Below are 18056 nucleotides of genomic sequence, written 5' to 3'. Positions count from 1 at the left end.
CGGTGTTTAGCAAGATTTGCAATCTAATACCTAATACACACACACACACACACACACACACACTTATTAAGTTTCACCGTGTGTTATTAGCTAAATACTGCAAACTACAAGGAGAGTACCATTGATGGTTCGTGCCTTTGCTGATGTGAAGTTATTTGAGCAGCTTCTTAATATAGTATCCCATCACGGCTGCTAAGAGCACTGGGTCCTCCCCTGGGTAAACATGACCTTGATATACAGTCTGCAGCCAACTTATTACCCCATATTAAACTGATATGACTGCTGCTACTGATAGTCTTAGTTGTGATGGAAGTCATATCATCTTTAATACATTTTGGATCATAGAAAGGCAAAACACAACAGTCAACTCTTTTTTCAGATAAGACACAACTAAAACAAAACACAATGAAAAGCACATTTGTTAAAGTAAATATCTTCCTTGAGTTCCTCTACACAAAAACCCTTCTCATATGACTCATATGGCCCGTTACACCCAACATCAACAAGCAATCAGGTCCGAGCTGTGTGCATCCCTTTTTAGTGTCCCCATTTTGTTTTTTTGTGCTGCTAAATAAACTTCAATAAACATAACTCAAACTTAAAGTTAAATCTCAACTTCAAATTAAAAATGGCCCTTCAGCACATCAAACACAACACAACACTGGGCTGAACTCTATCCACATCAAGACAGTGAACAGGTCAGACTGCAAAAAAAATTATCAGTCCCAAACAAGTCCCAACAATTGCTGTAATTAACTTTTCAAACTGCATCAGTGCCCATGTGCCTATTTTCTAAAAATGATCCACGTGTAAAAGAAATAAGATCTAAAATAGCTTTTTAACTCACAGATGCAAACAGAAAAACACAATATAGGAATATTGAAATTTGTCTTTAATATGGTAATGTGTTTTGTAACCTTTCGTAAGTTAGATTGAAGCCAAACCTGGGCATCACCTGGTGAGGCGCTCCATGGCACCACCGTAAACACACATCACTTCCTTATCACTTAGATGCAAATATCATTTGACATTTTCAGCCATTATGTGATCATGTGTTATGATTGCGTAGACAGAGCTGAGCAAGCTGCAGGCCCACAACGTCTTTCTGTGGCTTGATAGTGTTTTTGCTCTGGGGCATGTCACCAGGAAGCCGTATACACTTCAGAGGCACGAACGCCACCGCATTTGAATTCTCATTAACCGCGCCTGCTTCAGACATAGCGACCCAATTAGCAATTAGCCATCCTTTTACGTGGAGACCTTTGCTGTGTGATCCTGGCCTGATTTGCATGCAGGTTGTGCAGACGCTGATAAAAGCACCCGGAGTACATGTGCAGTTTTTCTAATGTAATTTTATGATGATTTGCATGCCCGCTACTGCTTTAGGGCTAGGGGAAATAACACAGCCTGTCTTCAAAAGAAGATCTGTACACCAAGCACAGCAAAATGTGTAGGACTGCGCCTTTTTTTTTGTGCAGGCAGGTAATTTGCTCCCTGACTAATCTGCAGAGATAGGGAGAAGTTCAGAAAATAACACAAAGAACAAGCCTTGGCTGGCTTTGTGGTTTGTCAAAAACCTGAAGAAATGAACACCAAGGTGTAATATATGGAACAGACGGGGATATGCAGGAAGCTCAGAGGAAGTGTGTATACGTTAGCTTGTAAATTCATTCAGAGCAGAATAGATGCATTTATCTGTACATATGTGCATACATATGCAAAAAAGAATTTACTAAGTGTGTGTCTGTTTGATTAACTTAAGTGTTTGCCATTATTAGCAGCCGAACCTCACAATAAGTGCTTTGAAACATGCTTTATAGGGAAGCTAAAGAGAATAGCATTTACCTACTGTTTCCATGTTCTCCATTTTAAGGTCAGGACCAGCATTTGTAAAAAATGTGCATCCATAAGCATCCATCTGTGCAGAGCGCAAGCCATCACTTTGTCTTAAATGAATCTGAGATACATTATTAATAACCTGACAAACTGCTGGAAAGCCTGAAGCAACATATTCAAATCTGTGCTTAGCACAACACAAGACAAACAAGAAGGTGTGTGTGTGTGTGTGTGTGTGTGTGTGTGTGTGTGTGTGTGTGTGTGTGTGTGTGTGTGTGTGTGTGTGTGTGTGTGTGTGTGTGTGTGTGTGTGTGTGTGTGTGTGTGTGTGTGTGTGTGTGTGTGTGTGTGTGTGTGTGTGTGTGTGTGTGTGTGTACTATCTGCAACAGCCCCACAATGCGTCTCATCTCAGATAATATGCCCCAGCTCTGCAAACAATCACATCATGGGTCTTAGAGATGGATCGTGCCTCTAAACCTTTTATTTGTTTTTACAATTATCCCAAACATTCAACTCAATGACAACTGGCTGGCAGGATTTTTGAATACATGAAGCAAAGGACCTGTGGCATCTTAATAGCTGGCAGTCTGTCTTCAAGGTGTTGACCGAACATGTCTGCAGGGGAACTGGCCCCTCTACAGCTACCAGTCCACACTCCATATTTTTTGGTCTGATCGGGAAGTGAACCGGTGACCCTTCAGTTCAAAGCCAAAGTCCCTACAGAAAGGCTGAAACCTGGACCTCAAAGACAAGATGCACTGCGCAAGGAACCAGAATACCCATGGTGTTCAGGGTACGCAACCCATGCCTTGCCCGAGGAATCAGTCGGATGTGTTCATGATGGCCAAATTGTTTTGTTTTTTTAATTAAACCTGGTTTGTTTTTGCTCTTCTCTTTTATTGCTTTTTCAACAGAGGAAATGCATCACATTTATTGGAAGTTCAACATGATGCGTTTCAAGAAATGCAGTAGTAACAGTACAACATTTAACCTTTTTCTTCAAAATGTAATTTATATATTCATTATGTGTGTGTGTGTGTGTGTGTGTGTGTGTGACCATCAATGGTACTCTCCTTGTAGTTTGCAGTATTTAGCTAATAACACACGGTGAAACTTAATAAGTGTGTGTGTGTGTGTGTGTGTGTGTGTGTGTGTGTGTGTGTGTGTGTGTGTGTGTGTGTGTGTGTGTGTGTGTGTGTGTGTGTGTGTGTGTGTGTGTGTGTGTGTGTGTGTGTGTGTGAGTGTGTGTGTGTGAGTGTGAGTGTGAGAAGCATTAGATGTGTGCAAACTACAGTGTCAGAATGACCTGTTTAGGGTGATATAATATACAAAGTTACTTACTTCAGAGTTCAAATCCTGACGCGCTGTTAAGGATAGAGAAAGATTGTGGTTTCATTTGGATTCTAATTAACGTGTTGTGTCCCATTCTGCTGCGAGTCACAGTGAAATCAGAAACAGGTCAGTAGTCAACACTAGAACATGCTTTATTGTATACACAATATACATTTTAAGAGGCAGATACTTTAACATTTCCTCATCATATTAATAGAAATGTGATCTGTTCAGCATCCATTTTCTTTCAAAATGTATTGTCTGTCATATACCTGTATTAGATGTATTTAGGAGACAGAGCTGTAATATCATAAACAAATGTTTTTGTTTTTTTTGCATTGAGACCGAGAAATTTCAGTACCAGCAAAGATGTTTTTAAATACTGGTTATCCATTTAGTCATTGACAGTGAAAAAGAAAACGGATTAAAAAGGTTGCACTGCAGATGTAGTTTAATAAAAGGAAACTGTTTAATTAATTCTCTCCAAATGTTTTAAAAAAGCAATTACGATGTCAATTTGAATTCTTGTTGTGGGGGTTAGGAGCCATGATCAAATAAACTCACACAAATACACGAACACACACGCACGCACGCACGCACGCATTGACTATTGGCTTATTTAGTCAGGCTGTTAGTGACATCTGCTGGTGGACAGTAGCACATCCAGCAATCTATCAGAACAAAGTGAAATTTCCTTTCATATTTTTCATTGAAGTGACTATCAGGAGAATAACAAAATATAGTACATTGAATTGTGAGGATAAAGTCTATCAATGTCTGTATTTTGGGGTGTTATTCATTTCATTCATGCATGATGAATAACACAGTGATTGCCTTTCAATTTGTATGTGTTATTATCGTGCTCATTGATTAATTATTACTATTAACTTCAACTGGACACAAAGAGATTCAGGATTCATTTTATTCATTTGCGGATTAAAAAAAAATGTTCATGTAAGCAACCACCAACCATCCAATGCGAAACTCTGATAGTTACCATATATTAAATGACCAGGTACATGTATTTATTATCCAAACTGCAGAATTCACATATACATGCGGCGTCCATACATACATTGACATCACATTCATTAAAATATATGGCTGTTTTCATATATGTCCAATATACAGTATCTTTCAAACATAAATAATATAACGATAATGTTTTTTATAACTTTAAAGCAACAAAAACGGTTTAATGGCAATACACTTCATGGTGTTAAAATGTTTTTTTTTAAACATGCATTTCCTATGTTGTTCTTATGTAGTATTTCTTAAATATAAAATGTACACATTTCTCCTTTAAATAAACTTTCATCCACTAGACAAAGTTAAGTTGGATGCTTCAATTGTAATTATGATTACATTAAACTTTCTAGACAATCTCATACTTAATTTCCAATCATTCTATAAATATATTTAACAAATGCATAGAATATACAGTTTAATATACTGAGTTGTTTTGGAAATCATATCCACGTTCTGCTTTGTTGTTTTATTTATTATTATCCAATACTATTCTTGCTAAACATAAATTGTGATGATTCAGTTATGTTCCACTACGTCAAACACAAGTTCAAAAACTATGTGTGATCAATTGTACCAACATAAGGTAATTGTTAGCAATGATATACCCGTAGCTGTTTGTTGCGCACACTTTCACTTTGATAACGGCAGTGATCAGCTGATCTTCTAACGTTGCATTTCATACATACAGTAAATACCTTTGCTGTCACATCTGTTGATTATAACAGTAAAAGATCGTATTGAACGGTCTTAATTTAGCGTCTTTATCACAACACTTGTATTTCCCAGCACAACTAACACCGAAACTGTAAAACTAACTGCGGGGTCGGAAAAGTGACGCCTCTTTTCTTTTCCTGGCCTATTCCTCACAAAAAGCTCAGCGTAGCCCTACAGTCTATATGGGCAATTTAATTTTGGCAATAAGCACCAAAAGATTGGCCCCATCTTAAGCTTCCTTCACATGATACGTGGTAAAACAGCCAAGCCCTGCGCTCAAAGTTCAAAGTATTTCAACTTTTACCGAGAGACTATTCGACGCGCAACCAATCAGATAACGGCTGTATGTAGCGGCGCAAACTAGCAGGGAGGTAACAACAAAAACTAAAAACAAGTGGTCATTTTCACCGAAAGGCTCTGCGCCCATCCTCATGGTTAGCAGAGAGCAAATCATACCACGATAAGGCAGTTTAAGAAAATGTATCGTGTTAAACTGCATTCACATGATACGCGGTAAAATGGTTCAGGGATTATTTTGTGGCTATGGAAAAAGCGATGCTGCCTGTCTATAAGGAAGCACTACCCTTGGCATGGCACACTGCACAAAGTTGTCGCTGAGCGCTGCGCGTGAGGTATATCATTATTTTAAACTCTGACCTAGTTACCGCTCTGCGCCCAACCTCAGAATGAGCAAAGACTAAATCGTGTATCATGAGAAAGCAGTTTAAGAAAATGTTTTTCGTTAAACTGCATTCAAAGAATACGCGGTAAAATGGCTCTGTGCTGATGTTACCGTTTTGTTGCTACGGAGAGAGCCGTGCTACCTAACTAGGAGGACGCGCTAATCTTTGTCATGGCACACTGCTCGAAGCGGTCGCCGAGCACTGCACTCAAGGTAAACGTATTTAAACTTTGACGTAGTTACTGCAGACTTTTCGGAGAGCAACCAGTCAGATAACAGCTGTATGTAGCGGTGCAAGCTAGCAGAGGAGGTAACCACAGAAACAGAGCATAACTGGTTGTTTTCACCGCAAGGCTCTACACCCAACCTCATAGTGAGCAACGAGAAAGTCACGTATCACGAGAGGGCAGTTTCAGAACACATTTCTTGTTAAGCTGCATTCACATGATACGTGAAAAAGTGGGTCTGTACTGGCACTGCCATTGTGTTTCTATGGAGAGAGCAGTGCCGCAAGACTAGGCGGAAGCGCTACCCTCATAAAATTGTAGATAGCCGCTGTGCTCAAACTTAAAACTATTTCAACTTTGACCTTAAAATGTGCAACAAATCATATGATAGCTGTAAGTAGTAGCGCAAGCTAGCAGGCGTGGTTACCATAGAAAATAAACGTATGTGGCTGTTTTTACCGCAAGGGTCTGGACCCAACCCCATGGTGAGCAGAGACAAACATGTATCATGTAAATGCAGCTTTACACGTTCTTTAATTCGTTAGTGTTTGCTCTGCCAGTCTACAGGAAGTCTGTCTCCTTGACAGTGTGGATCAGTGCTGTGTTTCCTTTTTAGTCACACAGAAGACAACACATCCCCCGATACCTCTCTCTCCGGCTCTTTCCTCTCGGCTCTCTCCACATCCATGACGGTGAACAGAGGCTCCTGGGCGGTGACTGAGTCCTGCCGGAGTTTAGTGGCAGGGAAGGGCGTGTGGATGAAGGCCTCAGAGTAATTTCTCTTAATCACTGGGTCTGGACAGAATATGTATTCATACAGTGCTGCAGCCAGAGTCCCACCCAGAGTTGGACCCACCCAGTACACCTGCACACACACGGGGATAAACACAGAATATTAAAGATCTTGACACTGCACTTATCGAAGTCAAGACTTCAGTTCTGGAGACAAAAAGAAGTTCTCATAATAAGAACAAAACACAATTAGCTAATTAATAATGAACAAACTTAACTTGTTAACTAAAGGTTATGTATAAGCGCATTAGTTTTTCCTTTTTTTAAAAGAGAAAAAAATGCTACTCTGTATCTGCACAAACATGTTAGGATACGAGAGAAGAGCGGAAGTGCAACAACACACCAATATTAAATGACAATTTACTAATCCTTAACACAAAGTATCAGCTATTGGAAAAGCTTCACACAATTTACTGTGGTTCAGTTATGGATTCAAAGGATTAGTATTCCGTTATTTAGAAAAAACATGGGCGTACCCTGGGATGCTGATGATTATATACAGCATATTGATACAAAATCAAATATTAGTTACCCAGTGGTGATCCCAGCTCCATGTGACCATGGCTGGGCCAAAGGTCCGGGCAGGGTTCATACTGGCTCCAGTGTAAGGAATCTGAGGAAAAAAACACAATTTTATAGTACTACAATATTATATTATAGTGGTCCAGAATAAGTTTTCTCTGATCTGATGCTTTGATGGGCAGGATTATATAAGTGCCTGACCTCCTTTGACGCTGTTCCAAAGAAATTTGAATTATTTCAGTTTTAAATTATTCATGTTTTACAAAATCCTTTAGTCATAAATCAGAAATAGCAATCCAAAGGCAGAACTATTCGGAGCTGATTGTCATCATGAACCATTGTGTTTAATCTATAGCTGTATGTTCTAACAAAAAAAGCCGTAAGCTATTAGCTTTAAAAGGATGTTATGTCATTATTTTCCATGTCTATCACCATATTACCCATCTTGTCTCTTATGTATAAAGTAAACACAAGTCATTTTAAGTCAAATTAATCAGAAATATTTTCTTTTTCTTTTCTTTCTTTAAATTAGGCTGTGAAACGTGTTGTTGATAACACAATCTAAGCTACAATGTAGCGCCCTATAGTTTTCTAGGTTAAATTCTCTTTACTATCTCTGGATCTATTCATAGTAACAACAGGGTAAGTGTGTTGTGTACTAACAGCAAACAGGTGACCAATAACCACAGACAAGCCAATGGCCAAAGAAGAAGAGCCCTTCAGGTCGTTGCGTTTGTGGTCGCAGGTAGCAAACACAGTGAAGACCAGCTGAAAGGTGATGACGACTTCTACAACCAGTGCATTGCCCCCGGAGATGCTTGAATGGACCTGTTTTGGAAACACACAAGCAGCATTGATATATAAATCATCAGATATAAACACCCCTTTTTACCTTTTAAATTAGCTCTGTATCTTGATATAAGAAAGACATATATTGCATTGCAATTTTTTTTATGGTTAATATTTTATATTATATTTTCTGGATTTTTAAAAATAGACTTAATTGTAAATTAATTTGAGAAAACCCTAACTTAGGAAAAAGTGAAATGTTATGATTGTAGAATAGTTGATATTCTCTCTAAGTGAGGTATTGATTGAATTACATTACAATTATTTATACTTAATTGATCCCAATTTGGGATTTACTTTTGTCACAACAGCATATAAAAAAATGAAAAAAATAGAGCTAATATATATATATATATATATATATAAAATACATATCAGCAGTAGAATTAAACACACAAATAATACGATAAAAGAATACATTATAAATAGAATATATAAAAACAAATGTAAATATGGAAACAAAAAGGAATGAAACAGCACAAATATATAAAGAGTGAAAGATACATAATTAAATGGAATATTTGTATCAAATACACAATAAAAATATACAAAAAAAAGTTGAAATACTGTATGATATGCCAAACTATTACTAATAGCTTGATATCAGCAGTTATTTGAATGTCATCGCTTAAAAGTACAAACCGTGGTGACCCCCATGCTGCCCCTGACCGAGGCTGGAGTGATGCCGTACAGAATGGCAGCCCCCACAATGGCCCCCAAACACTGGGCCAGCACGTAGAAGATAGCTTTAGACAGACTGATCTTCCTGGTCACCACCATGGCTGCTGTGACCGCTGGGTTAATGTGAGCACCGCTGATGTGCCCGAAGCACTGCACCATGGTGGCGATACTCAGGCCGAAACAGAGTGAAATGAGCACCAGGTCAGCGGGACGGGGATCCTCCGTGATAGCCCCCCAGTTGATGGTTGACCCAAGGCCGAGCAGGACAAAGAGCATCATGGAGAAGAACTCGCCACCGACGCAGCGCCAGAACTCCTGAGTCCAGATGTCCTTGAAGGCAGTCATGACTTTGTCTCGAGAGCAGCAGGATTTGGGCCAGAAGTGACAGCGTGGTTTACCGCTGGGAAAACAGCACCTCCTGAAAGGCATGACAGGAAGGCCAGAAATCAGTAAGAGAAACCAAGTTATGAGAGGGGTTCTGACCACTAAATGGAGAAATGTCAATTATAAAAACATTTAAAATGTTTCCCACAACTGTTGAGGGTTTTTGTCACTTTAACAATACTGGCATTGTGAATACTGTCTTCCATTGAGTGTTTACTAGATGCCTTTCACTTCAAATTTAGCAGATTTTGTGTCTTGCTGTTTCTACACAATGTTTTGGTTAATTTTGTTCTTTATTGGGGACATTTGCCATCATCCTAAAATCCTTGTGAAAGCAGTACAAATGGTTGTCATTTCTTACATAACAAAAGTTTATTTGGGGATTTTGTAATCATATTTAGGTTTGGTGGTCAGTTACAAATAACTTTCTAACCAATCATAATAACAACTTCCCATGGCATTGTATTAGGTAGACTGAAACATTTATTCAGCATTAAAGGAACTGTGCTAAACTGGTTTAAGTTCCATTTATCTGAACAATGTTGTACTTTCTAATGATTGATCGATCATTCAAGCCAAAGTTACTCATGAAGTTCCAGAAGTCTATTTGATTCACCTTGTTTAAGCATACTTTGGGCCATATCATTTGGCATATCTTCATAAGCACTTGTCGTTTTGCAGCTGATACACAATTTTATTTCAGTTAACTAAACTTCAAGCATGCCTCAAACATTCCTGAATTACCTGCAATGTCATGATGTTAAACACAGACACACTAAAGTGATTGGATAGGCCTAAATACCTCCAAATCTGAATGGTATTACCCTGGCATTACCACTGAAGAAACAGAGGGGAGAGCAGAGATTCAGACTAAATTGTGTTTGAGCATGAAACAATCTATTTCATTAGAATATAGCAACTTAGCTCAGCAGATTCACAGTTCCGAACATTGATGATGTCACCAAAGAAAGCAACACAAGTGTGAGTTCTTAAATGATTATTAATAGTTGGATCAATTGTGTTTGCCAAGACTATGCACCACAAAAGCCAAATATAACTAAAATGTTAATCATGTTTAAACAAATGGTCACTAACTAAAACTGAAAAGTACAAAAAGCGCAGACAGTTGGAGAAACAGGGAGGGGTTAGTAGGTCCAAAGCTGGATTTTTCCCTGGGGCTACTTAGAAGTTAAATACAGCCCTGAATATATACAAAGTATGGGAAGAATACAAGATATACAACCCAATACATATGATTACATTGATTGGATAATAACCTATATTTGATTATTCATTTTATTTCAATAAATCCCATAGTTTGCCACATAATACTATTACACTAAATATTAATATTAAAACAAAGAAAGGTCTTTTTTAATTCAGCCCCACTGCTAAACATCTCTACATTTTGCTATGCATGAAAAGCTCATGATCCTCTCCGCCTTTGATTAAGCAACCTCAGAGGGGTTTATTATACATTCCAGGTCTTTCTTTGTCCCTTTGATTAAACTGGGAACACTGTTACCCCATCCACAGCCCAATAAATCCATTCACTAACCATGCAACCACCTTGTCTCTGTTGTGTTTCATGAATGGGAGCACAAACTCGATGCTTCTCAACTAATGGTTTATTCCCTTAAAGTCCCATTTTACAGTAATATCAATGGTCTCATCTTGGCTTGTGCTTAAATCTACAGCAACCCATGGTCAAACATTTTTCAGGGCTCAGTAGCCCTGCAGTAAACTCACCTCCACTCTGTCTGTGTCTCTGTCTGTCTCTGTGTTTGGGTACTCACCTCAGACGATCCACAGCCCCAGACCTCTCAGACATGACTCCGTGGCTTGATGCAGGGGAAGGCCTTTTATACGGGGCTGTGTCTGGGGGGGGGTTTATGTATTGGGGGTGGGCCCTCCTTTATCCTGATATGACCTGCTTTGGATCTGTTAAGAAGAAAGGTAGCATCATCCACTTCAATGAGGGGCATGACAATTCCACAGTTTTCTTTTTTAATAGTTCATATTCAGACCTGAACCTTGAAGAAATATAACGTCATTACTTCTGTTTTGGTTAACGCCTCTGGTCTCTATGCACCAGCATTATACAGTTTTCTGGCTTATATTTAGATTTATTGCAAATACAATTCAATATTGTGCAGTCAATACTGCGCATAATAGGCTCTAGGCTCATTACTATTCATCTGCATAGGACTGAACTAGAGCTCCCTAAGATAAAAACAAATATTAAATAGAAATGTCATTCATAAATACATTTCAAAGTTGACATATTAAAAAGTAAACAAATATTTTAGTTTACCAGGCAATTTATCCTTAAAATCAAACCTAAAAAGTTGCTGAATCATGAAGATTGGTGTTCAGATTTCTGCAGTTTTATGATTACTGAATCATGTTCCAGTAATCTAGATTAGTGCTTTGAAATAAAACTGTCAAAATATATATAAAACATTATTTGATAAATTGATTATTTATATTTTTGTAGATACTATTTCTGTTTTTTATATTGATTTTGGTTACTATCTTGCTTTTTTGATCAAAGGCTTTCTCAACCGTTTTGAAAGCATCCATCTGACTGCATGCACTCGAGTTCTGAGTTATAGGGAAATTACATACTAAACACCACTGATTGTATGCCAGCAAGCCTGCACCACATGTTGTCAGTATTATTGTTTAGAGAAGCGCCCCCCCTACACCCCTCCAGCACTTCCAATCCTGCTGGATAAATACATACTGACACTGTGCTGTAACACAAGGCTGCCTGTGTTTATGCTTCTTCATGCAAGCTGACAGAGCAGCCCTCCCCCTGTCACACACACACACACACACACACACACACACACACACACACACACACACACACACACACACTCACACACACACACACACACACACACACACACACACACACACACACACACACACACACACACACACATACACACACACACACACACACACACACACACACACACACACACACACACACACACACACACACACACACACACACACACACACACACACTTATTGTGTCTATTATGTAAGTTTTACACAGGCTGTACTAGAAGGAATGTGTGAATGAGTTGATGAGAACGAAATCTATTTAAAATAAAAAATGAAATTTGGAAAGAAAGCGTGTGGTGGGACTGGGACTAATGTCCTAAACAAAGCCTTTGGTAGACTGTGTAGTGGCACATCAAGTTATTTCATATTTTGTGATAGAAACGATATGTTTTTTTAAGGAGCACATCGCTTCTCTTATTCTGGTTTGATTAAACATCATTTTTTCAAGGCAATAAAGGTATTACGTTCTAAAAAGTTTAAAACTGTGTTTGATAATGATCCAAATACATTTTAAAGTTGAGTGAAAAATGGTTAACAATATTATGAAACTGTTAGATTATCCACAATATAAATACAACAGGAAAGATCTGTGGGATAGCAGAGTTAGCCACAAATGTCTTACCATTATAGTACTTCTAAATAATTAACATTTTAAATAGATATAGCTATTTTTGTTACATGTCATTTATAATTTCAACCTCTAAGTCACACTCCCTTTACATAAATACATCATGCAAAAAGTGATACTGTTTATGAGACTTCCAGGAATTCAATTCTAGAAAAGAAATAAGGAAAACATTGTTTAAAGCCAATGCCTCATTCTGATAATATCCCACTATTTGGCATAAAATAAACCACCGGGCTCTGACAGTGGATGAAACAAATGCTTTCCCTTATTTTCCCATGGATTCCGATTGATGGTTATCTGTATTGCGGTCCAACCCATCGCAGCCCTCAGGCTGATCCAGGAGCAGGTGCCTGCTGTATCGCACATGTCTTGTGGTATTTCTCTTGTTTGTATTTGCAGCAAGATGATGTGACAAGCCATGTGTGTTAATGTGACACAGGTCAGTTACACAACAAGAACAGACTGAAAGCAACTCCGACTGACTGTGACCATGAGCTGCAGCAACATACTGTAAGAGATCCATTGAGGTATTTAATAATTCCTTTTGAGAGGAGAGGGAGGAAAGACAAAGGAACTGGTCTCATTTTGGTTCAGTGCAAGACTTTCAATAGTCCCCCACTAAGAGAGCTCCATTGGGAGCCTCAATGCTATGAACCCATCTTCATGAGCAAGACCAATGGTGGAAAATCAAAGGAGTCTATCACCATAACTCATAAAAAATGTTCACATGACACTCTATCGCCGTTTTTTGTGTTTTATTTTGCTAAAGGTTAAAAGTTAACAGAACATTGGCCTGTGTTCATATTGTATTTCCTGAAAGTCACGCAATTTCTACCATAGTAAATAATACATCATCTATATTTATGGTATCCCTGTCACTTAAGAAGTTGGGTAACATAATGTTAAGCAGCATATAAACTCAATAAACGTAACTAATGTTAGCTAGCTATACTAATATTGTTAGCAATATACGGCTAGAACAACCACAGGGGAAACGGTACAGTAGGTTGGCAATCACATTAGCAAAGCTAGCTAACGTTTGCTAATGTAAGAATTCATAGAGTTTTAGAGTTACTTGAAGTAATTTGCTGTTTAAAGTGAGTTAACTTTATAAATGACAGTTATATTAACATATTAACATTACATTTTTGACCTCGGTGTAATTGATGGTTGTCCTGTGTTATTATAGAGATTAATTTCTGAGTGAAAGAACATTTATTGGCATGTGCACAACATGATGAGAAATGTGAATGGTCTTTGGCACTTAGACCCCATCAAGTCATGTATTTTAAGGGCAAGGTGAAGCCATCAGTAAAATATTAAACCCCCAGCCTAGACACTGGTGGTGATGGTGAAAAATGCAATAATTGTGAAAAATGTAAAAATTCTGACTGAAGTTCATTCGAACTAATGAACTCATGCTTAACAGAGGATTGGTAAATAAATACCAGGGACATTGACAGACGATTTTTTATTTAAAATGATATAATTTACATAGACAGCTCCCTGAAAACAGGAGCCTCTAGTCGCCCTACACTTTACTGAACAGCAGAGGTGGAAGAAGTACTTAGATCTTGTATTTAAGTATTAGCATCAAAATATACTTAAAGTACCAAAACTAAGTACTTACTATGCAGATTGGTCCATTTCAGAATAATATCTCTGATACGTTTTATAATTATCGATCATTGAAGTGTTCTCACAGCTGGTAAAGGTGCAGCTAGTATTAATGGCTTTGTATACTGCAGGGTAGCTGCTGAATTTACTCCAGGTGAACTAAAGTCTGATTTAAGGCTGATTATATTTCAGATCATTAATTGAAATCTGTAAAGTTACTAAAGGTAATAAATAAAGTTACAGGACTAAAAGTACATGATTCACCTGTGAATTGTAGTGGAGTAGCAACACATGAGATACTGGGGCAAAGTACAAGTTCCTCAAAATTGAACTTAAGTATAGTACTTGAGAAAATGTATTAAGTTACTTTACATCACTGCTGAAGAGGTTGCCACAGAAATGGCTTAACATACATTGGTTTTCAGTGCAACACGTGAAGATTTGATTATTTACTTTGCCTCTGTTCATTGTCTCATTAGGGACTTTGGGAGACTAATGAGGATCCCATTAGCATTTCAATTTTTTTCCGAGTGGTGTCCTCTAAACATGAGAACCTTGTTTAATGTCAACAGAGGGGAATTTATATTATCCACTGCAATAAACACAAATATTTTTGGATCCAAAGTTAAAAGTTCTTTATTTGTCAAATGTTCACAACCATTCTAGTGAAATAGCTTTTGACATGCACAGTTCATAGACTACAAAAACGCTCATAGAAATATGTAGAAACACAATATATAATGAGACTTTGAAGAGGACATATTTGTAGTTTGTGCCTGTACTGTGACATGTTTACATGCTTTAAGGTTCAGAAAGCTCTTTATTTTTCTCATACTGCCTGTGCTGCAGCACCTCTTTTCACACTCTGTCTGAAACAAGAGCCCAGTCTGCTCTGATTGGTTAGCTGGCCGGCTCTGTTGTGATTGGTCAACCACTTAGAGATGTGTTGGAAATGTCCTGCTCCTTAGCCTATCACGTACAATGTGGTGGATTGCTTGCAAAAAAAATTTGAGTGTCCCATAGTGATGTCACCATGTTATAGAAGTAAACAAAGTAGACCAATGGAGGTGTTTCAGGCAGGATGGGAAGGGAAACTTCCTCTGGAGGGAACTTTGGGATTTTAGCCTTTCCAGACTATTCACATGCACACAAATATATATAACACACTTCAGGAAAGGAAAAAAAAAAAGCACAACAGGGCCTCTTTAAAGCATAAATTAGGAAAAGTTCAGAAGTAAAGATATAGAAATTAAATATACCATGAAAAGTACGAGGTATAGCAGTTGAATAAAATAAAAAACTGTCATAGTAAAATAAAAAGATAGGGTCTGTTGTGAAGTGATGCAGTATTAACCAAACGTAATATGTATTACATACTGTATTTCACCAAGAGCACATGTGGCTCAGTTTACTGATCTTCAAATTAGGGTCTTAGATAAATAACCTTGAATTTCCTCCGTCTGTGTAAGGTGCGTAGGATAAATACGTCAGCCAAATACCATATCATGTAATGTAAAAACCTCTGTGTTGGGCAGCTGAGGGTGTTTATTCAATGACGTACCAATCACAGGGTCAGTGTCTCGATCCAAAAAGCCAACATGTCCATTGACAAGATACTTTCCAAAAAATTACTCCCGTATGAGTTCTACAGTGTTAAAGTGAATGTAAGTTAAGGTTAAGGGAGAAGAAAGGGGGCACCAAATGTATGCTTGTGTACTTCAGTATAAATGATCAAATCAAGTTGTATTTATAAAGCACCTTTCAAACACAGTAGTAACACAAAATGCTTCACAAAAATACATAGACAATTCACAAATAGAAACAATTCTATCTCCCCCTTCCTGGTTAATAATCAGTGTAACACATAGCTTTGCAAATTGCTATTTATATACACATACACACATATACACATACAGACACACAATAAAATTAATAAAAGAAGAATAACAATACAATTCAGTTAACTGCTAAATCAAAAAGGTGGGTCTTGAGTTTGCTCTTAGAAATATGAACGCTCTCTGCTGCCCTCAGGTCTGCTGGGAGGCTGTCCCACAGTCATGATCCGTAATAATAAAAGGCCCTCACTGTGGGTCTTTGGTTTCACTGGTATGATGAAAAGGCCAGTAACAGAAGACCTGAGGGTTCTAGAGGGCTCATAGACTAAAAGCAAATTCGATAAATAGCTAGTCCCAGGGCCATTAAGAGCTTTACAAAACAAATTTGATGTAATGCTACAGCATACATTTATATCCTTTTAATGATTGTAGAGGAACTTGACTGCAGCTCACAGTGCCCTGACTCCATCAACTCTTTTGAGATGAGCTGGAGATGACCCAGACCTTATCACTCAACGCCAGTGTTAGATTGCACTGATGCTCTTGTGTCTGAATGGGAGAAAATCCCTGCAGCAGGTTCAACATGTGAGGTGAAGCCTGACACCTGAAGGAAGTACATTCATATACTGTACCTGCCTTGGAGAAAAAAAACAGACAGGTTTATGCTCAGAGGCTACATTATTTTGAATGAATACAAGTGTTACATTAATCTGCTGCACAGCATGCATGGTCAGGGGGTTTTCAGGTTAAAAAAAAAGACTGCAGGACATCCTCCTGTGTGGGGTTAGGAAATCAAAACCACTGGGATTAATTTCAGGTTTTAAAAACCCAAAAACTAAAACACGCTGCTTAACTTTAAACAACTGCAAACTTTTTCTGATTCAAACCAAGACCATGACCTTTTCTTGAAAGTGCTGCTGTGCGGTGTCTTATCTTAAGACCGACCATACGCAGTTTTGCCTCAGTGAAAGATTAAAGATCTAAAGGAGATCTGTATGGAGCAAGGGCTCATAAAGAAGATTTTTTTTAAATCCCATGGCTCTCTTCTTTTTGTTCCTTTTTAGGCTAGGATGTCTCCCTTTACTTCCTCCTGTCTGGCCAAAATGTAAAACTGCACATTACCTAGCCAACATCTGACTGAAATGTGTCAGTGGTTGATATGAAACATAGTGTGTCCATCGTGCGGGACACTAGTTAGAGATTGACCCAGAAGAACATGAGGTATCACTTCCAGAAGCACCTTTGGAAAATATTTTTTGTTGCCCTGAGGTCCGTTAGTGTTCTGACTGAATAATGCTTTCTAAAAGGCTTGCTCTTTTAAAGTTCCAAATGAGAGGTATGTGCATTAAAATAGCAGAACAAACTATTGCTGTGTAAGGATTTAGTAGAGGGATTGGTACCTGTGTGAATGTATGTGTTGTTATCCCAGCCTCTCTCTCTTCTATCTTGTGTATGTAGCTGGGCTGGCAGATTTAGCTAGCTGGTAGCTATCACCGCTAGCCATGACCAGCTGTAGCCATGTTGAGAGCAAGTAAAGGCAATTCATGTGTTCTGTATTATTAAATGACAACCTCTAATGCCACATTGTTTTGACAATTAAATGCATCGAAATAATCATTGTGCTTATTTACATACAACGAACAGAGACATGATAAGAAAGAGGAGCGGCGGATAGGTTTTTAACCAGTTGCCCTGAGGCAACTTCTCAGTCTGCAATGCACATGTTGGGCATAAATGATACTGAGTTCAAAAGAACAGGATAGAAGGTTCTTCCTCTTCTTTTTCTTATTATTTTGAATCATAATACCACATCTGGAGTCTTGATCTCGTGGTCCGACTAGTAAGCAAGTTAGACTATCCCCAGACGTAGACAAGGTGACCATACATGTAACATTGCCAAAACCTTAGAACAAAAAGATTTATTTTACTTTATTAAACCATCTCAGCTTAGTTTGGATGATTTATTGGCACAAGTTGCAATTAATTAGAAAGGCAACATAAGGAGCAGTCACAAGCTAACATCTGCAGATATACGTTTTGAGAATAAAATGTCCAAATGTACAGCTTAT

At 38.1% G+C, this 18056-nt stretch overlaps 1 protein-coding gene across 1 annotated transcript; it reads right to left on the bottom strand.

Moving 5' to 3' along the window:
• Positions 1-3943: 3943 nt before the first annotated feature.
• On the bottom strand, positions 3944-10869 carry LOC134869710 (aquaporin-4-like). Its single transcript, XM_063891579.1, has 5 exons — positions 10845-10869; positions 8626-9082; positions 7798-7962; positions 7145-7225; positions 3944-6685 (listed from the first exon to the last, which is right to left on the bottom strand). Exons 2-5 carry the CDS (start codon positions 9007-9009, stop codon positions 6437-6439), a joined length of 879 nt encoding a protein of 292 aa, XP_063747649.1. The 5' UTR covers positions 9010-9082; positions 10845-10869; the 3' UTR covers positions 3944-6436.
• Positions 10870-18056: the final 7187 nt, after the last annotated feature.

The sequence above is a fragment of the Eleginops maclovinus genome, chromosome 9 (assembly GCF_036324505.1).
Source record: "Eleginops maclovinus isolate JMC-PN-2008 ecotype Puerto Natales chromosome 9, JC_Emac_rtc_rv5, whole genome shotgun sequence".
NCBI classification, from domain to species: Eukaryota; Metazoa; Chordata; class Actinopteri; order Perciformes; family Eleginopidae; genus Eleginops; species Eleginops maclovinus.
Note: the sequence above shows the minus strand (reverse complement) of the source record. Positions and strands in the feature narration are given on the sequence as shown.